Raw genomic sequence first — 26331 nt, forward strand, 5'->3', positions numbered from 1 at the left:
GACCATGGTGGGAGAGCACAAAGCTCTCCATCTGCTGCCATGGTGGATGGTCATCCCTGGGACCTTCCCCACTGCTGGGGAGGCGCCTCTGAGCCCCTCTGGCTCTTCCCTCTGGGCTGACACTGAGCTGTGAATCCCCTTGCTGAGGGGTCTCCATGGAGGTTTGGGTTTGTTGCCTCCCTCAGATCCTCAAACAGCCCAATATCTATGAGTTTCCCATTGCTTGAGGAGCTCCAGGCTCTGGCAAAGCCCAGCTGACCCCAGGCACCTCCATGCAAGCGAAGCATGGATTTCCACAGGACAATCTGTGTGCTGCACCTCAGTGCTCCCCATCCTTAACCTTGTGTTCTCCTCTTGCTGCCTGTCCCCCCGCAGTGGTGCTTCAATGGCGAGTGTGTTCCCGTGGGATACCGGCCCGAGGCCATCGATGGCGGCTGGAGCTCCTGGAGCTCCTGGGCCTCCTGTTCCCGCAGCTGTGGTGCAGGAGTGCAGAGTGCTGAGAGGCACTGCAGCCACCCCACGTAAGCCAGCCCTCACCCTGGGGCTGCCCACACCCCCAGGACACCAGTCAGGAGTCACAGAACCCTGGGATGGTTCGGGTTGGAAGGGACCTTACTCCATCCCCTGCCCTGGGAGTGTTGCAGTGTGACTCGAACAAAGGGCAGAGACTCCACACTCGGAGATGTAAAACATATGCAGTGTCCTTTAGTGACAGAACAGCAAACCAGGCATTCTTAGAGCCTGATTCAGAGTTGTTTTGAAAAATCCTGCTGCAGTTTATCACCCTGCTGCATTCCATGAGCCAGTGCTGGCTCCCGCCTGCAAGTGTCCAGGCACTGCTGGAGGAGCTGCCATCTCCATCCCAGGATTTCTGGGCTGACCCATCTGCTCCCCAGATGTCCCCTTGGTCACCAAATCACTGTTGCACTGGATTCAGCCAAAACCCCCGGCTTGCCCTGGTGTCAGAGCACCCTGGGATGGGGAGGAAAAGGGCTTTGTAGTGATGTTCCAGGGGAGTAATTTTTAAATGGCATGGGGAGCTCTGGCAACCACAGGACTGAGCTCCTGATGTGCCCAGACCCATGTTGTGCCCATCCTCTTCCTCGGATGACTTTGGCATGTGCTCTTGGGCTCTTGAGGGAAGCGTTCTGTCATCTCGGTCCCGCATCAAGACCTGGATTTGTGTTTGACATAAACTCTGTGGCAGAGGTGCCATGGTAGTTTATGGAGTGTTCCAAACACAGCTGTGGACAGGCAGGAGAGCAAACACTGGGAATTTCCCAGGCATTTGTTTGCTTTGGCCACTGGAGGTAAATCTTTAGCTTTGCGCTTGGGATAAAGTGAGAAAATGTGTGCCGGGCATCCCCCCCTTCCACAGCCATTCCCTCAGGGCAGGGAATGTAAACACAGCCCTAAAATAATCATTAGCTTCATTCTCTTCAGCAAAGTGTGCCCAGGAGAAGGAATTTTCATGAGGTCACTAGGACATGGGCCATGGAGAGTAGTGTGACCAAAGGAAAAGGCAGCGTGGCGGGAGATGGTGGCCGTGTTGTGAGGGTCTGCTGGGATCTGAGAAAAAATTGTTGATGCTTCTCAAGTCTCTCTTGCTTTAAAAAGTCCAGTGTCAGCTTTGCCATTCCCTGGGGCAGTAGAGAAGCAGAGTCAAGAGGACACCCTGGATGGGATGGGGAGCAGCTCCTCCGGAGCAGCTGCAGGATGGGCACCAGGCTGGACAGGGCTTGGAGGAACCTGGTCTGTGGAAGGTGTCCCTACCCATGGCAGGGGGTGAAACAGGATTGGCTTTAAGGTCCCTTCCAACCCAAACCATTCTGGGATTCTCTGATTCTCAAGTCTCTTTCACTCCAAACCCTTCTGTGACTCCTGTTTTTCCCTGCCATGGACAGGCCAAAGTACGGGGGCCGGTACTGCCTGGGGGAGCGGAAGCGGTTCCGGATCTGCAACGTGAGGCGCTGTCCCCTGGATAAGCCCTCCTTCCGCCAGGTCCAGTGCAGCCACTTCAACCCCATGCTCTACAAAGGGAAGCTCTACAAGTGGACACCGGTGCCCAACAACAGTGAGTGGAGGGCAGAGACCTCAAACCTGGAAATGCTCGGTCCCGCAAACGGCTGGAGTTGGCTGTTTGTGTCCCAGCTTTGCCTTGCAGCCTGTTCATGCTGTATTTTGTATTTTACACCGTGGCTGGGCTTGCAGGGTTGATTTGTGTTTTCGGAGATGGCCCTGGGTGCTGGGGTTGAGTCTGTGCCTGCTGTGCCTGTTCCCCAGTTAACCCCTGCGAGCTGCACTGCCGGCCCGAGCACGAGTACTTCGCGGAGAAGCTGCGGGATGCGGTGGTGGATGGGACGCCCTGCTACGACAGCGACGCCAGCCGCGACGTCTGCATCAACGGCATCTGCAAGGTGGGGCCTCGGGGGGAGACAGGGACACCCCGGGCCTGGGAAAACACGGGTGGGGGCAGGACCCACCCGTGGGTGCTCAGCGTCCCCTCCCTCCCATGCTGAGCTCACTCCTTTTGCCATTCCCCATTCGGGAGGTGTTCCTGATTCCCATGGGGTGTGTGGTACAGGCTGTGTCAGCCTCTGTGCTGGCCTCGAGGAGACAGAGCACCCAGGCCAGGCTGGATGGGGCTTGGAGGAGCCTGGTCTAGGGGAAGGTGCTCCTGCCCATGGCAGGAGGGCTGGAACTGGATTGTCTTTGATGTCCCTTCCAACTCAAACCATCCCATGATTCTATGAATCCTTTGGAGACGGTGCAGTCGGTGCTATGAATGATGTGGGAGATGCTGGTGTGGGGCTGACGGGGCTCTCTTGCAGAACGTGGGCTGTGACTACGAGATCGACTCGCACGCGGTGGAGGATCGGTGTGGGGTCTGCCATGGGGATGGCTCCACCTGCCACACCGTCCACAAGACCTTCGAGGACAGCGAGGGGCTGGGTAAGGGCACCTCCTGCTGCACCCAGAACACCGTGTGCCTGGGCCAGCACAGCTGGGCTGCTGCTGCTGCTCCTCCTTTGGAGGGGGAGTTTAATTCCAACTTGTCGATTTTTTGGGGCTAAGACTGCCCCAAAAACTCAGGTGGGCTCAGGGCAAGGTAGGGTTTGGTGCCCACTGGTGCCTTACAGAGGTGTAAGGATTGGCACAATGCTGGCACCTGGGGGACACAGCACCCACCCAGGGGACACTGGCACCCACTCAAGGACAAAAATCATCTCAGACACCTCTGACTCCACCAGGACCAACACCTGGTTCTATTCCCAGGTTATGTTGACATCGGGATTATCCCTGTGGGAGCCCGGGAGATCCAGATTGAAGAAGTGGCAGAAGCCGGGAATTTCCTGGCGCTGCGGAGCGAGGACCCGGAGAAGTATTTCCTGAACGGCGGCTGGACCATCCAGTGGAACGGGGACTACAGGGTGGCAGGGACCACCTTCACCTACAAGAGGACAGGGAACTGGGAGAATCTCACCTCCCCAGGGCCCACCGTGGAGCCTGTGTGGATCCAGGTACGATGGATCCTGCCTTCCTTGTGGGGCTGAGCTGCCGTGGTCCCTCACGGCCCCATCCTGCATGCAGGGGATGGGCTCGGCACCTCCTCGAGGTGTGTTTTTCTGGGAGCCAACGCTGGAGCAGCCAAGCACGTGCTGCTGGCCCAGGAAATGTTTCCAGCCCACACCACTTCCAGCTGAGCCTCATCCCCTTTGCAGCATTCTGCAAAATATTTACACAGGAGAAGGGAGAGAAGAGAGAGCCGTTTCCTGAGGCCTTTCCCCTATCTTATCAAGAGCAGGGAAAGAACCCCCAGTGCTTCTGGCTGGGCTGGACAGTCAGGAGGGAGGGAGCTGCCAGTTCATGCAAAAGCTGTTGGGAGTCAGTATCCTTGTGACTGAGGCCAAGCCTTCCTCTGGAGAAACCAGTGGGAATCATCCCACAGATGATGGCATAGCTGGCACCAGGCTGAAATCCCTCGTGGTGCCAGGTGTGGTGCAGAGGTGGTGATGACCATGGAGCCACATACCCTGGACCCCCAGGATCCCCCTGCCCCAGCAGTGACAGCCCAGCCCGATGCACTTCCCGGAGCATCCCCGGCTTTGCACGGGCTTGCCCAGAGCTCAGACACCCTGAGCAGCCAAAATCTCCTTCTGCCTTTCCTTCAGCAGCAGCTCAGGGTGGGATGTGAACGGGATCCTGGGCCTGCTGCTGCCAGGGGCTGCTGTTAAGGGGAACACTGGCGTGCTCGGCACCCACAAATCACTTTCTGGGATTCATAACCTAATTAATACCTTTGGACAAGAATGTTTCGATACTCATGGAGAGGTTTTGGAAAGACGCCCTGGCTCCTGCCAAAGCTCCAAGAACAACAAAGCTTTGGCAACAAAGGGAGTGCTTAGGCTAAGAAAAACAGGGATGAACTCCCAGCCCTTGCGAGCACGGGTGTGGGAGGCGCTTTGAGCAGGACTTGTGTCAACCACAGCAGCAGCAGGAGCCCGTTTGGAGTGGGAAACAATTTAGGAAATTCCACCCATGGGCAGGGACACCTTCCACAGACTGGGTTACTCCAAGTCACGTCCAGCCCTGGTGTGGAGCTGGGCACAGGGTCATGTTCTTCTGACCGTGCTGGGTGGGTCCTTCTCTCCTGAGAATCCCCCGGGGCAATGCCACCCCCCACTGCCCTGCCTGGCCACCCCCTGACTGTCCCCTGTGTCCCCCAGCTGCTGTTCCAGGAGACCAACCCCGGAGTGAGGTACCAGTACACGATCCAGCGCCCGGCCGACAGCGAGAACGAGATTGAGCAGCCCGAGTTCCTCTGGCGCTTTGGCTCCTGGACCACCTGCACGGCCACCTGTGGGACAGGTGAGTGCGGCCCCACAGGACACCCACTCTGAGCAGTGGAGCATCCCTGGGGAGCCTTAGAAATTCCTGGGTCTTGGGTTTCACGAGGTCTTAGGGGAAGAAAAAAGCGACATCTGCTGAGGTCACTGCTCCGGTGCCCCAGTGGCACTCACTATGAACCCCAGGGCTTTATCAGCACTTTGCTCCCGGCTCGGTGTCCTGTTACCCAGCAGGGGATGGAGACAAAAGACCTTTAGAGAAATCAGGGAGTGTGGAAGGGCTGGTCTCCTGCCTGGCTGGGCCTCTCCAGGGGGGAGAATATCCAGGGTTTTACAGAGAGCGCTGGGGTCCCACACTGTGTATGTGTGGGCATTTGCTTCCCCCTGTCCTGCCCCACTGCACCACTGGCTGGGTATCCCAGGGTCCCCAGGGCAGCTTTTGGGGCAGCTGGTGCAGAGGGACATTTCTGGAACTCTGCCAGGGGAGGCTGGGACCAACAAGTACTTCCTCGAGAGCAGCTGGCACTGGAAAAAAGGGGAATTCAAGGACACTCGTGCTTTCGAGGTAGCAGAGTGCCAGGACATGGGCTTCGTATGATTTGAGTGCTTGGCTTCCAGAACAGAAGGGAAATAGAGGAGTGAATCAGGCAGGAGTCAGGTGAGGGTGGGCAGCTGGAGAAGGGCTGAGCCCCTCTTCCTGCACTGAGTGATGGTGTGAGCTGAGACATGGATTTGGGAGAGCTCACACTGAGCCTCTGGTGAGTCCCAGGGCCCCGTAAGCTCCCAAGTGCTTGAGCCAGAGCCCAGCTCAGCAGCTTCAGCAGGGTTCTGTCAGTCTCAGCTGAGCTCGTGGTGACAGCTCTCCATGTCACAGGTCAAGTACGTCTTACAGAAACAGGGACAGAAGCCGGAGCGAGACAGTGTGGTGAGGTCACCCTTAAAAACTCCTGTGAGCAGACTGGGGACACGAGGCTTTGGCCAGTGATTTGTCCCTAGGCTGGGCTGGGGCAGGGCTGCCCAAAGAGCTGGGTGCTTCCCCTTGACTCCCCACAGCCCCCAGAACTCCCAGTGCACACAGTTTCTGGTGGCTGGGTGTGACTCTGGGCAGTGGTGCCAGGACGGTGCAGCTCTGTGGCTGCAGCACCTCCAGCTGCCATCCTGCCCCAGCTGCACTGGTGCCATGGCGCTCCGTGAGGGCATCACACCCTCAACACAAATCAGCTTGCAGATTCAAGTGGTGGTTTCATTTTATTTCCCCTGTTTTGGTGGCTAAGGCGCACCAAGAACCTCCTGCCACCTGCTGCCAGAGGGTGCTGGGTGGTTCAGTTCGGTTTCCAAAGCCGAGCTGGTGCCTGTGTGGTGTCAGCGCCCTCAGGGCTGTCAGTGTCCTGTCGGTGCCCCCAGGGTGCCCTCAGTGTCCATCCTGCCCGCAGGGGTGCAGCGGCAGGTCGTGCACTGCGTGGAGAGGCTGGCGGGCCTGGTGGAGGAGCGGTTCTGCGACGCGCTCACCCGCCCCGATGACCAGCAGCGCACCTGCAGCGAGGAGCCCTGCCCGGCCAGGTGCGACCCCACCCTGCTCCTCCCCTCTCCCTCACGCTGGGGATGGGTCCCAGGCCTTGTTGGTCCATGACAGCATCCCTGGCATTGCCTGACTGCTGCAGGGCATTGCCCACCTGCAGGCTGAGCCTCACGGGAGCTCCCATCCTGGCAGGATGCTCCTCTCTGTGCACATACCCCTGGCACAGCTCGGGGACTGTCCCATCCCTGACCCTCTGTCCGGGCTCCCAGACCTTGGACTGACACATCTGGGATCCTCCTTTCCCCATGGCCCCACGTGACAAGCAATAGGATGGATCCTGCTGCGCGGCCACTTGCTCTGGCTGAGATCTTTCCCCTTTCCCCTTTCCCCTTTCCCCTTTCCCCTTTCCCCTTTCCCCTTTCCCCTTTCCCCTTTCTCCTTTCCCCATTCCCTCTCTGCAGGTGGTGGGTGGGTGAGTGGCAGAAGTGCTCGGCCACGTGCGGCCGGGCAGGGCTGATGAAGAGGACGGTGCTATGCATCCAGAGCGTGGGGCTGGACGAGCAGAGGGCCCTGCAGCCAGCGGACTGCCAGCACCTCGCCAAGCCGGATGCCACCGCACCCTGTCACCCAGAGGTCCCCTGTCCCTCCCAGTGGGCTGTGGGGAACTGGTCCGAGGTGAGAGAGAGCGCTGGGGAGGTCCCAGTGTCTTGCAAAGTGGTGGGAGCTGGGCACAGGTGCCCCCAGACGCCCCAGCCTGCCCAAGAGCGATGGGTGTGCTCCTGCTCACAGAAAATCCATGGATGAGTCTGTGTGGGCTCAGCAGCTCCCATGGACAGGAATTCCATCGCTTGGAGAGGTCTCAGAGTGAGGAAGGAGCGTTGGGCATTTTAACTCTGCCCCATCTCTGAGCTTTGCAGCTCCCTCACACAGGGTGAGGGCCACGCTCTGGGCTTGGCACAAGGAGGGCAGAAATTAAGTTTTCAACTAGACATGGCTTGGAACAGCCTGGTGGAGTGGAAGGTGTCCCTGCCCATGGCAGGGAGTAGAAGTGGATGATCTTCAAGGTCCTTTCCAACCCAAACCATTCCATGGGGTGATTAATGGTGACACTCTGTGTAACCTTGATTTATTTTTGTGTTTCTGTGAATCAGCTTAACCACAGGCTGAGGGTTTCAACCAGAAAATTATAACTCCTAATTTAAGCAGCCGTTCGAAAAGTGTTCAGAGTGAAGACAAATATCAGGAGAGAAAAGAGAGAGCCTGGGAACAGAGCTTGTTGCTAAGGAACAATGGAGTAAAATGTGAACGAAGAATTTGAAGGCTAGATGAGAGCGAGTTGGAATTATTTTTCTAGGGGCCCACAAAAGCCACAATTAAGGGCTGAGAAAGATGGATGCAATGGTTTAACGGGAAAATTATGGCTTGTTGGTGGGTCAGTGCTGGGCAGGGCCAGCCCCAGCCCTCACAGCCATCCTCTGTGGTGCTGGCACCAATGGATTTGTGAGCCCAAGAGAAATGTGGTTGGGATTTTGAGGTTCTGTAATTTTTCTGTCCTTTAATTTAAAGGGAGAGCCCTCTTTCTTTTCCATTTCCACCACCACTACAAGTAGGGGAATTGGAGGGGCGTGGAACCTGGAACCGTGGTCCTTCTGTCAGCAGTACCAGCAGGGTGGGGCAGCTTTGTCCGTGCAGAGCCCAGGCAGGACACGTGCCCATCCAGCACCAGAGCACCTGGCACTGCCATGCCAGAGGGGCTCTCTGGGGCTTGGGTGGCCAACAAACTGTGTAAACACTGGGACTTAGTGCCTTAGAAAGACCCTGAAGCACTGTACATCCAGCTGTATGGACTTTCCAAAGAAGCTAAAGCGATCAGAAGGCTGGTTTGTTGTTCATTAGTTCCCAAACAGGATGGCTGTGTCCTGGCAGGAGCACATCCTGCCGTGCCAGCCAGCCCTGATGCCTCCTGCCCAAGGCTGAACCCTCCTGGAAAGCTCGGTGTGTTCCCACACGAGGCTCCTAGCAGCCCTTGTTCCTTATCTGTGTCCCAAGGGCTTTCCTGATAACCCAGCCTTGGTAAATAACCTCCCTCCTTCCCCCCTGCAAGGGCTGTGATACCTGGAGTTATCTCCTGGATGGAGCTGGTGGCCTTTGCTGGGAAGTTTCAGCTTTGTGGGAGTTGACCTCTGTTTTCCCTGGTTTGGCAGTGCCATCCCAGGGGGAGGAGCAGCTCCTTGCAGCCCCCTCACAGGTGTTGGTGTGTGGTAGTGTTTGATTCCAGCTCCTGGAAATGCCTGGTGGTGGCCACGTGGTGTTACCAGAGAATCCTGGAGCGCTCTGGGGTGGAAGGGACCTTAAAGCTCATCTCGTTCCACCTCCCTGCCATGGGCAGGGACACCTTTCACAAATCCAGGTTGCTCCAAGCCCCAAATGCAGCAGAAAATGCTGCTGTTCTCCTTTCCAGCTTCTCAGATTCTTTTGTACTGATCCATGTCAAAGAGCCCATTATGGGGGGACAGGGTGTCCCCAACAAAGCTCCCTCCTGACCTTTGCTTTTTCCCTACTCAGACAACGCCCATGTTGTTATTCCCTGCTTCAAAGAATGCTCTTCTACAAGAAGAGATGCAATTCATGGCAATAGGTCACAAGAAAGACCTATTAGATCATCTTACCCCTGCCCTTCCCAAAGTCCATCTCCTGGGAAAACTGCTTCTGGCTGGAGTGCAGGTCAAGGATCACCCTGAGCAAAGTCCGTGCAGCACCAGCCCTGCTCTGTGATGGTCTCCAACGGGGGAAGCCCCAGAGGGCAATTTGGGCAGTAATGCTCTGCTTACCAGTGTGACCAGTACCCCACGAGTGGGACTGGCACAGGAGCTGTCCAGGGACCCAGGAGGGTGGTGGGAGCAGGCGGAGTGACATGGAGCCCCGTGCCCAAAGCACTGTGGCACAGGGGACAATGGAGCCCTCACAGAGGGAGCACCGGTGAGGGCATGGACACCGCTCCTGGCCTGGCCCTGCAGACCTGTCCCTCTCTCTTCCCTTCCCAGTGCTCCGTGACCTGTGGAAACGGGACCCAGAGACGCCCCATCCACTGCAGCAACAGCACCGGGGCTGCGTGTGACCCTGCAGAGAGACCCAACCCTGAAAGGGTTTGCTCCTTGCCACAGTGCCAGAAGAAATGGGATAGTGGCAATGCAGACTGGTCTGGCAGTGGCTCCTCCAGCAGGGAGATATTTAATGAAATCCATTACATCCCCAGCAACCACATTGCTAAATTTAACCCCTTAATCCCAAACATCCCGGAGTCCAATGATGTCAATGTCATCACCGAGGAGGACTTCTCAGCCAGGAAGGGAAATGTCTTTGTTGATGATTTTTACTATGATTATAACTTTATCAACTTCCATGAGGATCTGTCTTACTATCCCTTCACGGAGAAGGAGACCAAAGGCGAGGAGCCAAAGCCAGAGCTGAGCACTGATGACATGGAGGGGCCCCTGGAGCTGCCCACTGAGGCCCTGCTCACCACCGAGCTGGGAGGAGAGAGCGAGGGCACCAGTGACGAAAACACTTCTGCTCCTGTGGATGAGCAAGAGACAGAGCCTGGGGATTTAGCCACGAATGACCTCCTGAGTGTGGTCCCTGAGGATGTGGGATCAGTCACTCCCAGACACACCACCCCTGGCTTTTTGGCTGAGGAGGGGGAGGATACAGTGCTTGTGCCCCACTCTGAGCACCACCCACCCACCCAGAGCTCCGTGAGCCGCGACTCTGCAAAAAGCCACGGCCACCTGCCCTGGGATGAACCCCACCAAGCTGTGCCCACCAGGACCGGCTCTGGGCAGGATGCCCCAGTCCATGGCCTCGCTCCCTGGGATCCCCACCCAGCTGATCCAGTGCCCACGGGCTGGGGCAGTGCTGGTGTGGATCTGTCCCATGGGCCGGGAGCGCCGGGCAGCGGCGGCGATGGCCTTGTGAGCACAGAGGGATACGGCATGGCCGGGTCTGCAGGGAGAAGCCACGAGGACTCCAGGGAAATGGGTCTGGCCATCACCAGAGACATTAATGGTGCAGCTCCCCAGCCCACGGAGCAGCACGGGTGGGCAGGAATGCCAGAGGGGATGTTGGACACGCAGGCAGGTGGGCAATCCCATGGGATGGAGAAAGTAGATCTCTCCTTGCCCACTCCACAGGCCCCGGGCTGGGAGGTGGCAGGGAATGCTGGCAGCCCCCATCCTGCTGTGAGTCCCCCTCCTGTGGGTGCTGATGTGGCCCCTGTGGGGCAGGGAGGGCATCAGCTAGAGCTCCACAGCCCCACAGCCCCCTCCTCAACCCCCTCAGTGGCCACAACAGCCCCTCCAGTGTCCTTGTCCCCTGCCATGCCCGGGCCAGCCAGCCAGCTCACCTCCAGTGGCCTCACCCAGCAGGATGCCCTGGCCCCAGCCATGCCCACAGCCCCAGCTCACGGCCCACCTGCCCACACAGCAGAGTCCCCCCTGGAATGGGGGACAGAGGGGGTGTCCCAGCTCCCGGATCCGTCATCACCCCACACCAAGCTGACCTCCCATGGGACCCCACTCAGCGTCACTGCACCAAAGGAACCCTCACCGTGGGCACCCCCAGGGACATCTGCCAGTGACGGGGGGCACGAGTTGTCCCAGCCCACCCCTTTGCCCCCCTCACTCTGGGAGAAGAGGCTGGAGGAGGAGGAGGCTCTGCTTCCACCATCGACCACCGCAGCAGCCACTGCCAAGCCCAGCTGGGAGGTCGGGAACTGGAGTGAGGTACGTGGTGAGCCCCGTTAAAAATGTGACATGGCCAGTATGGATGTGAGACCTGTCCCTGTCCTGGCTGGCTCTGGGACATTGCTCTTGGCAGCAGTCAGTGGCTGGGGTCATTGGTGCTAGTTAAGACACAACTGATAACCAAAAGTTAAAGGCACCCCCGGGCCCAGGGCGCTGCCCCATTTTCCCCTGAGCTGTGGGCAGCCATTGCCATGGGAATCCTCCTGGGAGCAAACACTAAGGAGGGAGAGGAAGGATTAGTCCCACTCAGAGCAGAAACAATTGGAATGAGCTATGGAGGAGCATGTTCCTCCTCCTTCCCTGGGCTGAGAGCTGCCTGATGTGGGATTGCTTAGCGGGGAAAGGTCCTCTCCCCACATCATCCCACAGCCCCAGTTTACCCAGCACCCTCCCAGTGCCCGTGGAAGAGGCAGGAGCTGAGTGCCCAGGGACCTTTCTGCTGGGTCAGCAGGCTCCCTCCTTGGCCAGACCCAGAGCTGGGGGGTCAGGGGCGTCGGGATGGAGAGCAGCAGGATCCCTGTGTTGCAGTGCTCGGCCACGTGCGGTGTGGGCGCGGTGTGGAGGCCCGTGCGCTGCAGCAGCGGCAGTGACAGTGGCTGTGCCGCGGCCGACAGGCCCGTCCCTGCCCGGAGGTGCTCCCTGAGACCCTGCTCAGCCTGGCGTGTGGGCAACTGGAGCAAGGTAAGGGAACCTGCCGGGAGGGAGTATCCCCAAAACGCCCAGGACAAGGCGGGTGTGGGGTCGCACCTGCTCTTGGGGAGGGCTCTTGCCCCATGGCTCACAGAGGCAGATGGTGGAGGTTTGCACTTGCCACAGAGTTTAAACTGCTCATCCCACAGTATTTTCATTTTTCCTGCTCTTGGGCTGGTAAAAAATCGTCAGGAATTTGCAAAAGCTAAACAAAGTGATTTGAAAGGCCAGATTGGGTGGAACTGGGCAACCTGGTCTAGTGGGTGTCATCCCATGGTAGGGGCTTGGAACAAGATGGTCTTTAAGGTCCTTCCCAAACCATTCTGTGGTTCTATGATTTGTCAGTCTCTGGACAATGTTCTGGCCACTCTGCACTGCCAGGGGATGTTTGCAGTTGGGTTGGGTGAATTCGGTAGGTTTGGTGATGGGGAACAGCCCTCCTTGCTCTGGGTCGTTGCTGTTCCTTGGGATCATCAGTTCTTTAAGGCATAAAGACTGTTCTTGCCACAACTGGAAGCCTCCTGGTTTCAGAGGGGTGGTAGTGACAGATGAGCTGCACACTGTGCTCTAGCTTGGCCTAGAGCAAGAGGGGAAAGGAGGTTGAATGTCAACTCAACCCATCCCAAGGCAGAGCTTGTCCCTGGGGTCACCTCCCATTCCCACAGGGATTCCCCCTGCACCGGCCCTCGCTGCCCTTCCCCAGCGTGGTGCTGTGTCCTTTCCCAGTGCTCCAGGAGCTGCGGCAGGGGCACAAAGGTTCGGGATGTTCACTGCATTGACACCAGAGACCAGCGGCTGCTGCGGCCCTTCCACTGCCAGGCCGTGCTCTCGCAGCCCCCGGCACAGCTGCCGTGCCAGAGCGTGCCGTGTCTGGACTGGTACACGTCCTCCTGGAGAGAGGTAGGGGCTGGCCGGGGACACAGCTCGTTCCACCCCCTGCCAGGCCAGGGACACCTCCCACTGTCCCAGGCTGCTCCAAGCCCTGTCCAGCCTGGCCTTGGACACTCCCAGGGGTCCACGGGCAGCCACAGCTCCTCTGGGCACCCTGTGCCAGGGCCTCACCCCCTCCCAGGGAACAATTCTTTCCCAGCATCCCATCCATCCCTGCCCTCTGGCACTGGGAGGCCATTCCCTGTGTCCTGTCCCTCCATCCCTTGTCCCCAGTCCCTCTCCAGCTCTCCTGGAGCCCCTTTAGGCCCTGGAAGGGGCTCTGAGCTCTCCCTGGAGCCTCCTCCTCTCCAGGTGAAGACGCCCAGCTCTCTGCAGGGCAGAGGGGCGGCAGCGCTCAGCCCCTGACGGCGCTGCCCGCTCTGTCCCGCAGTGCTCGGAGCCGTGTGGCGGCGGGGAGCAGGCGCGGCTGGTGACGTGCCCGGAGCCGGGGCGCTGCGAGGAGACGCTGCGGCCCAACAGCACCCGGCCCTGCAACACCCAGCCCTGCACCACCTGGGTGGTGGGGTCCTGGGGGCAGGTGAGCGGGGAATTCCCCCTCCACGGGGAATTGCCGCGAACGGGGGGATCCCAGCCCTGCAACCAGCCCGGGCGCTGCTGCAGTAACGCCCTCCCGGGCGCTGGGGTGGCACTGGGGTGGCACTGGGGGATCCGCGGGACACGGGAAGGGGTCCCCCAGCCTGACCCCGGGGTGCCGTTCCCGCAGTGCTCGGCTCCCTGCGGAGGGGGCATCCAGCGGCGCCAGGTCAAGTGCATCGACACCAGGACGGGGGTGGCCGAGGAGGACAGCAGCCTGTGCGACCACGAGCCCTGGCCAGAGAGCACCCAGAAGTGCAACCCCCAGGACTGCGACAGCTCCGAGCCGGGTGAGCAGCAGTCAAAACCAGTCTGAAAAATGATGTGAGAGGTCTGTGGGGAGATAGAGCGAGTGTTTCATACATGGATTGTGTAAGGCTGAGTTGGGTAATTGATAATTAAGTGGGAATGTTATAACCGTCTATAAATGTCCAGAGCATCCGTCCCTCAAGGGGCCAAGCAGGGTTTTGCTGGCACGGATGTGAGCTGGGATGTGCTTGTTGGAGTCAGCAGTGTCACCCAGCACAGGGACACCTGAGGGACCCCTTGGGCTGTGGGGTGAAGGGACCCCATTCAGGGGCAAGGGGCATTCAGGAAAAGGAGGGCAGAGGGGAATAGCCAGTGATGGAGCTCTCAGGAACCTGTTTAGTGGTAAAGTCCCAGAACACAAGACTTGTGAAACAAGCTGGGCCCAGCATTAGAAAATGGAATAAAGGAGGAGTTCTCCAGCATCTTCATGTGTGTCTGAGCAAGTGCCCCAGGGAGCCAGCCCCATTTTAACCCATTTTTCATTTAACTGCCGTGCTGCAGCCACAGTGCTTGGCCACACCACGGGCACTCACTTGGCTTCTCCTGCCTCCTCCACTCACAGATACATCCCAAGCACCAGGCAGTTCCCTGGGAGACAGAAATCTGGGGGCTGCAAGGGTTAACAGCATTTACAGAAAAGCAATATCATAAGGGATTAGATGTCACTGATATCAGCATGGCAATCATTTATCAGCTTTATCTTTTTAATGTGTCTGTGCAAAAGAAAAGCTCTTTGGCTGCCCAGAAAGTATTGTTGGACCTCCAGGAGGTTTGTTGGACACAGGGAGGGCTGAGAGATGGAGCAGGGTGGGCAGGAGGACAGCAGTAGCTGGTGCCTGGAGTAGAAGAGCCGGATCCATGGCTGCATCCATGCAGGTGCCCTCTGCAGCCTGGGACACCCATTTAACCCTTCCAGCTCTTTGTGTTTATCCCGTGTCCAGGGTGTTCCTCCTAACACCTATTCCAGAGTGGGCAGGAACGTTAGCTTTGATTAACTGGGATTTGGGCACTGGCTCTGTTGGCCATCAGGATGTTTTTAGCCATTAATCTGCTCCTTTTTGGAGCATTTGCAGGGCCATGGGACACTCCAGTATTTAGGAAATGATGAGTCAGCCCTGCTCAAGAAACAGTGTGCGGTTCCGGCTCTTTTGGTCAGGGGAAAATTTCCATGCCAGGCTTGGTGATGAGAGCTGTGGAGCCAAGGCCAGACCAGAATAACCACTGAGATGTGTAGGAAGCACACAAATAAATGGTAAAATCCTGGATCAAAAATGACATAAATGCTCTGGCTGCAGCCCAGGGCAGGAAACGCCTCTTGGAAATACAAACGTTTCCAGCCAAAGCATGAAGGGGAACAAAACTTTCACATGGCAGGAAATCCCAGATGTGTAAATGCACAGGCAAAGGCTCCCAGAAAGACATAAATGTAACTCCAGCCCTTTCCTGTGCTTTAAGGGATCTTTACTGCACAAGATGGATTCAGGCTGGAGCGATCCATGTTTCTGTGAGGAGCACAAGGAACCTCTCCCTCCTCTGGCATCAGGTGCTCCAGTATCAGCAGAGCCAGGGCTGGATCTGTGAGTGGCCATGTCCTCACTGGACACAAAAGTGCCAATAATCCCAGAAGGGTTTAAATGTTCAAGCCATTATCAGATGGATTTTGAGCAGAGATGAAACAGATGAAGCACAAACAAACATGTCACAGCAATCGGCTCCTCAATTAAAGGAGGTCAGGATTAATTAGAACCAGAGTCCTGAGCTGTTGCCAGGTTATAAATTAATTGAAGATTCCACCGAGGTTACTTTTGAATGTGGCTGCTGTTTTACAGCTGCAGCCAGCTGTGAGTGTGTCCTTAGATAGGACACACTCCTGGGAGCTTCAGAGCTGTGGGCACCCCAGTGCCTCCATGTGATGCTCCAGAGGCTAGGGACATTTATCTGGGAATTGCTTATGGCATCTTGGAAAGGAGCTGAGCCCCAGGTCCTGCATGAGGGCCTGGAAGAACCTGCTGCAGTTTATCCAGCAGATCAGAGAGGTTTAAACCAGAAAAGTGGGAATTGCTGTGTACAGGAGGAGGAAGCAGGGGATGAATGGAGCTGGTCACTTGGCTGGTCACTGCAGGGTGGGGGCTGTGCTGGACACGGCTTTTGGGCAGACCCTGGTGGTGGTGACACATCCCTGCTCAGGACAGAGCAGGGCAACCATGGGTGCTCATTGTGGTCATGCCATGGAAGGAATCGTTTCTCCAGATCCGATACCAGGGAGGTCTCTGAGTTCCCCAGATTTGCCCCAGGCAGGTGATGGGGCCAGTTCTTGGCTCCAACAGCAAACACGGCTGTTCCACAGGTGTCTCAGCTTGGAATTCCAGAGGGGTGAGGTAAAGACTTCACTGGCTCAGGGACAAGTGTGTATAAAGCAATGCAATTCCTCTGGGAGCGGGACAAAGCAGCGGGATGGAGCTCAGCCCCATGTCCCAGGAGCTCAGCCCCATGTCCCAGGAGCAGCCAGCACGGGGGATCATGCTGGGGGGCTGTGGGAGCAGAAATGCCTGGGGGGGTGGCAAAGAATGAAGCTCACCCTGCTCACACTGGGTCAATCCCAGACACCCATCACTCTCCAACTGCTCCTGTTTGCCGGCTCATTATCCAGGGCTGGCTGGATCTCGAGTTGCCACAAGATTAATTGGCAATTAAACGTGGTGCTCCTGCTTGCTCTGAGTAAGGAAATGAAATTGTTCATGGTTCTGCAAGTCACAGAGTTTGTCCACAAGGGATCCATGGGGGAAATAATTGCAGCAAATCCTAATTTTCTCTGTCATTTGAGCGTGTAAGTCCCTATCTGAGTGGTGAGGCCAGGAGGTGCTGCTGAGCGAGGCATGGAGAGCAATTAATTAACTGCTAATTAACAACAGGAGTCAGTGGGAAAGGGATGCTCTGGAAAGGACTCCCTCTTTTGATAAAATGTAGGAGAAAGATGTTGCCTGCAGCAGGACTGACACCTGAAAACTGTGGGGTTTGTGGTTTTCTCCCAGTTTTCCCAGCTGTGGCCGTGTCAGTGCCAGCCTGTGCAGGCCAAGCTGGCAGCAGGGGGTTCATCCCATCCATCCCATCCATCCCATCCTGCTGACCAGGGACCACAGGGAGGCACCTCGGCCTCAGAGCAGGACCCTGGGATAATTTACTTGTTAAATTCAGCCCTGGCTTTGAGAGCATCCCAAGGGCCAGAGGTCAGCAGCCTAATTCCCTGGATTTGCTAGCTCAGCTCTAAGTTCAACCTTTCCTTGTTTTTACAAAACGTGTTCCAGGAAGTTTATTTTTCCCAGGAATAAAAGTAAAAGCTTAGGTCTGGCTGGCAGAAGCTTAAATGAAATTTAAAGCAACTTCCACACCGACCTAAAAAAACAGCCCAAAAAAAAAGTGGGGGTTTTCAGTCTCTAATGTGCTGACTTAGCCTGGATTTTTAAAGCCCTGCTTTAAGCTATTTCTTTAGCCTAAAATTTGGCATGGACTTATGGAACGTGTGTCCAAATGAAGTGTGAGGATTATATAAAAAAATTGTTACCAGAAAGAAATAGTAGTAAAAGGATTAAATGAAAATTGGGTGGGTTCTGTAGGTCCCCCTCTGAAGAGCTGACAAATTAAGTGCTTATTGCAGCTTCCCTTGCCCAAGACAAAATTCCAGGGAGGAATCATAAGCTCAGCCAAGAGTTTCAGACCTGAGCCTGACCCTGCACACATCCACCCTGAGACTGCATCAGGATCTGGGGAAGTGATGGGAACTCAACCCCTCAGCGACTCCCATTGACTTCACCGAGTTCAGGGAGCATTTGGAAAACGCTCTCAGGCACAGGGTGGGATTGTGGGGGTTTCCTGTGCAGGGCCAGGAGGTGGACTGGATGATCCCTGTGGGTCCCTTCCAATTTGGGTGTTTTATGATTCTATGAGGTCATTTTGCTTTGGACCCCTGGGGTCCTGCTGGGGTCTCCTGTAAGGTCAGCAGAGCCTCCAGCCAAGGGTGGTGGCTCTTCTCCCCCATCCCCAAGCCCATCCCAGCTGTTTTCCACAGTAATCCCATACCTTTGTGAATAAGGAGGTGTTCAGAGAGCAGTAACCCCTGGCAGGGTGGGCTCACTGCTGCCTGGGCATGGCGCAGGGACAGGAATTTCCTGACAGGCCCAGGGTGCTGACCCGCTGGAAAGGGATCAGGAAAGAGCTAAACCATCACTCCAAGCCTGGAAAGCAGCCTCTCAGAGTGAGCCTCCAGCAGCCTGGCCTTCACAGCTCTTTCCAGGGAAGGCAGGAGGCAGTTTGGTTGTGATCCATAAATAACTTTCTAGGAAGCTGCGATAAACGCAGTGAGTGCTAAAAATACCGAGGGGCTGGGCAGGGTCTGCCCAGGCAGAGCATCCCCCACCAGTGCCCAGGACATTCCCACGCATTCATGGGCATCCAGGCTGATTCCCACTCTCATGGGACACCCCTGAGGTGTTTTAGGAGCCCTGCTGAGCCATCCCTGTCCTGCAACAAACAGGAATACCTGTATTCCTGTGCTCCAACATCCCGATGCAACAGGGCCCTGGGGGTTCAGGGGGTGCCTTGTGGAGCCACAGGGATGCTTCCAGGGAATATTATCCTGAGAGCCCAGTGGAGCATAGCACCAGCAAGTACTTCCCTTTTCCCGATGGCTCCAGTGCTCTCACAGCAGGTCTGGGATGTGCTGCACTCCTGGCCTGGCCCTCACTGGGCTGTGCAGAGATTTCTTATCTGCTCTGCTCACCCAGTAGGGAAAATCCCAGCACACGGAGGCTGGAGCGAGCCCCCAGCCTGGAGGGGTGCTGTGAAGCTGGGATCCCCTCGATCTCACTCTGTCAGCACTGTTGGATCCAGCAGTGCTGGTGATAAATGGCTTTTTTGGGACGCAGGGATGCTCTGGCCAGGCACAAAGAGCTGCAGCTCAGGAGGCAGAGAGGAAATACCTCAGTTGAAACAGAAAATAAATTTTAGAGCAGTGTAGTGACCTTCTCACTGCTGGGCTGGGGGAGAGGGCTGTGACTGAAATCCCAAACCGGGGGAGAAGTCTCTGCTCTGCATCTGCCGCATCCTTCACAGCGGCCGCGGGTCGGCTCATCCCGTGGGAATCGGGGCAGCAGCCGTTCCCTCAGCACAGCCTTTGTTCCCAGAGGGGACAGGGCGAGGGGCAATGGTCAGCGAGAGCTCCCCTGGCTCAGTCCTGGTGTTTCCCCTGCAGAGAAGTGTCCTGAGAAAGAGAAAAGCCCATTTACCTGCCCCATTTCTGCCCCTGCTCTGCATGGTCCTGGTGGACGGTGCCCAGGGAGAAGCAATGGGGGGGATTGGCCCCTAGAGTGCATCAACTCTGCCCTTTTCCAGAGAAAAGCTGTCATTTATTTTAATTCCTTGTACAGGAGGTAAAATTGGAATCACAGAATCGTGGATTTTAAGCTTAGGCTCCTTTTTGAGTTGGTGTAATTTAAGCAAGTGTCACACCACTGGATGAGAAGCTGCAGGCTCAGGGAGTCGTGCCTTGCTCTCAGATAAATTAGAGAAGGAGGAAATCAGAATTTCAAACAAACCGACTATGTATTCATATAAACAGCGTGTGTTTGGTGGTGGGTGTCTGCTGCTGGACTGAGCCCAGGCGGGGCCTGGTGGAGCCTGGTCTGGCTGGTTGTGGAGCTGGGGCTGCTGATGGTGCAGGGAGGGCTTTCCCCTCCTTGCCACATCCCAGCCTCTTCCCTGGGATGCATGTCCCACATCACCCATGGGATGATGTCTCACAGCAGCCTGTGGGATCCATGGGGTGGCAGGTGTGAGGCAGTTTTAGGTGGGATGTCCCACCCGCCCTCTCACTCCCTGGGCAGTGCTCCTGTCTCCCCCAAACCCCTGACCTGCTGCTCCTGGCCCTGGAGTGGGAGCTGGGATTTCCAGACGGTTTGAAGAGAGGAAACAGTTCCTGCAAACAATTTGCTCAGCCTGGGGGTGACTCAGCTGGGGCGGCCAGGCTGTGGCTCGTGGCCACCACGGTCGCTGCTGCAGCTGCCCGGGCACTCCCCCATAGCAGAGCCAGGGCTGCCACTGGAGCAGCCGTTCCCAAAACAAAGTCCATCCTCGGAGCAGCACCAGCGTTGTTTTGAGGTCTGCAGGACACCTGCAGGAAGCAAACTAGATGATGCAGGTTCTCAAAATAACCTAAACCATTCAAAGGAAGAGGAATGCTGGCCTTTCTGCCACTCTGCTGGCACTGGGGGGGGGCTGGGGACTGGCAGGAGGTGTCAGTACAGGGGGGTTTGTCCCCCTGCACCTCACCTCTGTTCCTGGGAGCATTGCTGCCCTGGGAAGATGTTTTGGAGCTGCCAGAAGCAGCACAGGTGTGGTTTCTGCTGGGAATGGGAAATGCCCCGGCACGTCCCTGCACGGCAGTGCCCAGGTGCAGGAGGGCTCTGCGCTGGGGGAGCTCTATCTGTGTCTCTCCAGCCAGTGCCAGCTTCCATAGAATCCTGGAATTGTTTGGGTTGGAAGGGACCTTAATGATCATCTCATTCCACCCCCTGCCATGTGCAGGGACATTTTCACATCGGACACCTGATGACCCTGGTGGCACTGGCACTGACACCCTCCTTGTCCTCCTCCCTGCCCTCAGGTGTCCCCTGCGAGCGCGACCGCCTGACCTTCGCCTTCTGCCAGACGCTGCGGCTGCTGGGCAGGTGCCACCTCCCCACCGTCCACGTCCAGTGCTGCCGGAGCTGCCGCCAGCACGGGCTGCTGGCAGGGCCCGGCCGGGACCGCGGCGACGAGCGGCTCTCCCGGAGGTGACAGGACCGTGCCGAGGGCGCCGGGATCCGCGGCGGCTCCCTGTGGCTGCTGAGCCACGGCCAGGACTGGTGGCTCTGCCACAGCCCGGGGAGGCCCCGGGCTCTCTAATTCGTGCTACTCTCTAATGGTGCTCAAACCATCAGTGGGGCTGGTGGGGCTGGGGGTGCAGATCCCACTGCTCCCGACAGAGATTCCATGACCTGTCGGGGTCAACGCTGCCCTGGGGGACCAGCAGGGAGGCATTTTGGGGAAGGGGAACTGAAAGCAGCAATAATTCGGGGAAGACCTCTCAGAAATGCTTATGGTGCTATCATTTGACATTTGCAGCCTCTCGATGGTGTTGGCTGGCCAGCACAAACCTTGACTTTTATTATTATTTTTATATCTCTGAAGTGGGCATCCAGCATTCCACTGGCTCTGCCGACCCTTTGGGGTAGGGATTTTTTTCCTTTAAGGGACTTGAAGCTGGCAACCCATTCCTGTAATTTTCATTAAAATGTTTATGCACTGAAGCTAAATGCATTTAATTTAAGGAGTGGAGACAGGGCAGAGGACTAAAGTTTCAGCTTCAGCTGGGGGTGTGCAGGGCTCTGTACCCCATCTCCCCACTGCTGGCTTTCTCTGCCAAACCCATTGCTGTGTCCCTCTGGAGCAGAGGGGATCATCAGGGACACCAAGGTTTGGAGTCCACCAGTGCATTCCCTTGCATGTATGTGGGCACAAGAGGGAAGCTGCCCTGGCAGTGGGTGGCATGTCCCCTCCTTCGTGGGCAGCCAAGTGCTCAGTCCCTGGATTTCTGTATGTGTAGCAGTGTAATGCTCAGTTAAGGTGTTTTTCTGTGGCCTTACAGGCTAAACCCTTTTTTTCCTGCTTATCTAGATTCTCCTCTGTTAAGGTTAGCTGATTTTTAACTAGAATATCCAATTTACTCTGAGGCACAGCCCCTACCACCTGCTCCTGGAGCGGTGTGGGAATGAATCCCTCCCTGTCTTGGGGAGGGTTTGCTGGCAGGTTGGTCTCTGGAGGTGGGCAGGAGCATTTAGGTAGGAATTCCTTTCCCTATTACTCTTCAGGCTGTGGAGGATGCCCAAAAACCGGGGGACCTTTAGGGGCAACACTCCCTGCACTGGGCAGAGTCAGGCTGGAGCCCATCCCAGGCTGCACAGCTCCAGATGCATCTCCCTGGGCTGTCGGGAGCAACACTCAGTCCAATCAGGGAAATTCCTGTGTGTGATTTGTATGTAAAACACAAGCCGTGACTTCACCATTTGTGCTTTATTCTGTTCCAAGGTGGTGTAAATTTTTTATGTTCCAAGAGCCTGTGTTCAGTCCTGGTTTCTTTGTCCCCAGCACCATCTGTCCCCCACCCTGTCACCCTCCCAGGATTGCAAAGGGACAACCCTTGTGTTGGGGTCTGATGGCCACAGCTCACGAGTGTGTTAAATTAAACAGTTACTGAAGGAAACAGGTGGGTTTCACATTTTCTCTTTTTCCCTTGGGGAATTCTGAGGAAGTTTTCAGTTAATTGGAGGTGGTTCAGGCACTGGCAGCAGGAAGGAACGATCAGTTTGCATCTGAAAATTATTCACAGCTCGTGTTTGTAACTGGAATGTGTTGATTAAAACATGAGCTGGGTTGATGGGGTAAATCAGTTCTGCAAATCTGTGTTACAGGATCTGGTGAGCCCCTCCTGCGGTGCCTTTCCATGTGCAGGGTCCCATCTGTGGCTGGTTGAGGCATGGGATAATCCCTCCTGTGGGACACCACGCCATGGCCAGAGCCCAGTGCCCACCTATGCCTCATGTCCCTGGGGTCCCTAGCAGGAGCTTTGTGTCTCTTTGGCACAAAGGGAAATGCAGCAGCCAGGGAGAACCTTTTCCTTTCAACGAGAAACCGCTCAATTTCAACCCCAAACCTTCCTGTTTTAGCCCCAAATTGGTGTCCTCAGAAGGGCCAGCCCCGCCAGGCCGGGAGCACTGTGGTTTGCAGAGTGTGGTGGCCCCAACCCTGCAGTGACCTTCAGCTGTCACAACAGAGCCCTGGGCCGGGGTGTCCCTCTGGGAAGGGCTGAGCCAAGCCCATTCCCAAGCACCTGGGCCAGGAGCTGCATGATTTACTGCAAACCCAAACCACAGCAGCCCCCAAGCCCAGCAGTGCCCGAGGGGTGTGTGGGCACTGAGGCTGGAGAAGGTTGGATCACAGTGTGGGAATTTCTGTATGAAGGGCAATTCATCTGATTTTTAGCCACACAACAAGCCAGGCCTCCCACCAGCACAGAAACTGCATTATCAGTGACAGGAGCACACATCTGGCTAAAGTATCTGCAATATTTTCTTTCAGTGAGACACCTCCAGTGAGTGTCTCTGGAAGGAGGCTCTTCACAAGGGCCTGGAGAGGGGGAATGGTTTCCCACTGACAGAGGGCAGGGTTGGATGAGATATAGAAATGCCTTTTTTCTTCTTCTAAAGATGCTTTTATTGTCTCAACACAAGCAGGATGTTAGTCAGACAGAGCTGCTGCAGTGGGGCAAAAGGGAAGGAGGAAAGGGCTCATGGATCAAAAGATGTTTGAAATAGGATCATGGAATGGTTTGGGTGGGAAGGGACCTTGAAGCCCACCCAGTTCCTCCCCATGGCAGGGGGTGGAACTGGATGGGCTTTAAGCTCCCTTCCCACCCAAACCATTCCGTGATTCCATGATCTCCTGGAAGACTCTTTGAGAGAGTCTTAGGCTTCAGATCGGAAATGAGACCTTTGTGCCTCCCTTGGTCACCTCCAGACATTTCCATACTGGAGACAGGAAGGAAGAGAAGCTTGTTAACTGGGAAGCAGCAGCTGCTTGTGCAGGAGCTTGTTTGTGTCTCAGATCCACGGGAACACTCCAAGCGCTTCCGCAGCCCCGGGAGCCGCCAGCTCTGCTGGCAGAGCACCTGTGGTTTGCAGCTCTCAGACCTCACCAAGGGCCTCTGTCCAGCCCAGATGATCTCAGCTGGAGCATTTTAATTCCCAAGGAGCCAGAGGGGTCATCAGTGCATCATCAGCTGCATGGACCGGGGAGGGGCACTGTCCCAACCCGGGCAGGAGAGAAGGCAGTGAATTCAGTGGAACCGGGAACAGCTCAAGTCCCACCTGTCCTCTCCAGATAATAATAAAATATTTATTTTCTCTTGTTCTTAAAACCTCCTTGAGCTACACAGAAAGGCTTCACAGGCACAGCACAGAGGGGCAGCAAAGCCAGGACAGCAAGGGAAGGATTTGAAAAATTCCACTGGTTTATCTTTTTGTTTGGATTTTAATTGGCAGCTGATCCCTGCCAACTGCTCCGGTGAGGAACAGCCTTCATCCACCCACCTCGGAGTGCTGCACCCCGGCCACTGCTCCAGCAGCTCATCCTGGGAGCGCCTGTTGCAGAGACAGGACATTCCCGGTGGGAAGTAAAGCACAGAAAACGGGAGGGAAGGGAGGGAAAAGAGCTGCCCCGCTCCTCAGCTGGTACCAAGGCACGGTGTTTGCTCACCCAGAGCAACCGTTTGGTTGCGAAATTCACCAAAGCTGTTCCACATGTGCTGTGGGAGGGGAGGGGGGCTCCCCAGAGCCGGGGCACGGCTGCCACAAACCCACAGCCCCCGGCCCCCGAGCTGCACTGAGGGAAGGCTCGGCCGGGTGTAAACATTTAGAAACATCTACGTGCTAAAAATAGCTCTGTCTCTTCACGCAACTGCTCCGCTGCCATCTGTGGTGAGTAATAGTTACCTCCCCAGTAAAGTGTGTGCAAACACGAGCCCTTTACGCGGCCCTGGGGCCGGCGGCGTAGCAGAACAGCCCCCGTCCCTCTTCCTCCGCGCTTACTCCTCTTTGCAAGGACCCGCAGCCTGGGGGTCTGGCATGGAAACGGGATTTCACACCTGGAAACGCCAGCTGGAAGTCCAGAGGCGGCTGTAAATCCCTTTGCATGTCAGGGGTCTGGCAAAGGGGCAAAAGGATGATGCTGGCTCTGTCTGGGGGGAGTGAAGGTGGGGAATGGTCTCTGTACTGTGCTGAGGTTTGAGGTGAGCCAGGAGCTAAACCTGGGCTCGGGGTGCTCCCTCCTCCTTGGAATGCAATTTGATGGGAAGGAAGGTACCCGCCAGCAGCTGCCCTGGCTGAATTCCCCGCAGCTCCGAGTGTTGGGGGTTTGCTGTGCTCTCTGCTCCACCCCCGCCCCTGCAGGCACCTCCCGGGCTGCTCTGAGCCTCTGGAGAGGTGTAACCCCGGGAGCGCACCCTCCTGCCGGGATACCTGGGGTCCCCGTGGCGGGGAGAGAGTCGAGCCCCTTCCAGCTCCAAGTATTCCGTGATTTACCACGAAAACAGCACCGAAAGGACAGAACCGCCACAGCTCAGCTCAAACCCTGCACTGTCCGTTCATCCACCTCCCAGCTTGTCCAGAGCTTCTCCAGCAAACACACCTGGATGGCTCTGCAGCCGCAGGGGTGCTGCTGGTGACGGGCATCAGGGGAGCCCGCTCGGTTTCCCGGGATGGCCCCGGAGCCAGGCGGGTGGGGATGCTCCTCCCGGCACAGCAGAGCCGTGGGTTGCTGGTGCCCTCTGCAGTTGTCTTTCCCCTGCTGTAAATGCAAAGGATTCTTAATCCGAAGGAACAATTTTAGTACTTGGAGATCCAGGTGAGGACGGTGACCCGTGTGTGTCTTCCCGGCTCTGGAGGAACATCCCGTGTTCCTCCAGCACCTCAAATCCTGCCCGATGGGATCCCCCCGGAGCTGTTCCCCCCGGTGTCTTCTGCTCCCTGGCTGTTCCTCTGTCACCCCCACGGCGTCCCCAAAGCCCGATGGCAGCAAAGCCTCTGCTCAGCCCTGTCTGTGGGGTAGCAGCGATGGGGATGGACAAAGAGCCCAAGCCCAGTTAAAATGGAAATGCTGGAAACTGCAGCAGTTCCTGGGGAGTGCACCCAGCACCTCCCAGTGCCCCAGCAATGATCCACTCCCTGAGGAGCTGGGAATATTCCTGGTTTCAGAGGCCTGGTTTTGGGATCTGGCCCATTTCCCCAAATGTTTGCTCTGGAGAACTTTTAACCTCTGTGCCTCAGCACAAACCCTTCAGGGCTAAGGATCCCAGGGCACTGCAGAAGCAAGGAGAGTCATCTTATGGTCACGAGAGCATCCTATTCCCTGTCCTCCAAGCTTTTGTCAGAGCTGGGAATGCCATTCTGGTGGTGCCACCGAGCTGTGCAAGGGCAGTGGGGACAGAGAGCCCCCAGGAGCTCATCCAAGGAGAGGAGCCACTATCTCGTGGCCACAGGATCGGCAGAACCTCCTTGCTGGCAGAGATATCTGCATTCTGAAAAGAAAATATCAACCCCCCTGCTGGAGAGCAAAAAAAAAAAAAAGCAAATTCCAGGAAAGAAGCCAACAGATAATGGCGGCTCAGACTCCCTGGAGCGTTTGATCCATCCCTGCAGGAGTTACCTGCCTGGATCCTTCCCAGCAGTGGGCTGGGATGCAGGACATGTGTCCCCCCGTGCTGGCACACGAGGCACATTTGTCCATGGGGGTGCAAAGGAGCTTGAAATTTAATTAAAATGTAATTGAAGCTGAGTAACTGAAGTTAAGAGAAGTATTTCTTCTTATGTGCAGGAACTGTTCTCTCCCCCACCTTTCTACAACCCCCCCTTAATTAATTTTTTCAGCTAACTTGGCACTTGAGGAGAGGGGCCTTGCTGTGCCATGGAGCAGTTCACTGGTTTACCAAGGGGAACATTCCCCCTGTTTATAACGCTGGTGTCCATTCCATCATTCCATGCCCTCAGGAAAG

At 56.5% G+C, this 26331-nt stretch overlaps 1 protein-coding gene across 1 annotated transcript in view; it reads left to right on the plus strand.

Annotated features, from left to right (window-relative positions):
• ADAMTS7 (ADAM metallopeptidase with thrombospondin type 1 motif 7) overlaps positions 1-23572 on the plus strand; it is a 35687-nt gene extending 12115 nt beyond the window's left edge. The window contains exons 11-25 of the mRNA XM_069026097.1: positions 376-521; positions 1905-2074; positions 2284-2417; positions 2832-2952; positions 3277-3521; positions 4728-4869; positions 6281-6407; positions 6828-7041; positions 9411-11147; positions 11697-11849; positions 12585-12758; positions 13180-13326; positions 13513-13672; positions 20350-21990; positions 23517-23572. Of these exons, the coding sequence (XP_068882198.1) occupies positions 376-521; positions 1905-2074; positions 2284-2417; positions 2832-2952; positions 3277-3521; positions 4728-4869; positions 6281-6407; positions 6828-7041; positions 9411-11147; positions 11697-11849; positions 12585-12758; positions 13180-13326; positions 13513-13672; positions 20350-20522 (3843 nt within the window). The 3' untranslated portion in view covers positions 20523-21990; positions 23517-23572. The remainder of the gene's footprint in view (positions 1-375; positions 522-1904; positions 2075-2283; positions 2418-2831; positions 2953-3276; positions 3522-4727; positions 4870-6280; positions 6408-6827; positions 7042-9410; positions 11148-11696; positions 11850-12584; positions 12759-13179; positions 13327-13512; positions 13673-20349; positions 21991-23516) is intronic.
• The last annotated feature ends 2759 nt before the right edge of the window (positions 23573-26331 follow it).

This window comes from Aphelocoma coerulescens, chromosome 10 (genome assembly GCF_041296385.1).
Source record: "Aphelocoma coerulescens isolate FSJ_1873_10779 chromosome 10, UR_Acoe_1.0, whole genome shotgun sequence".
NCBI lineage: Eukaryota > Metazoa > Chordata > Aves > Passeriformes > Corvidae > Aphelocoma > Aphelocoma coerulescens.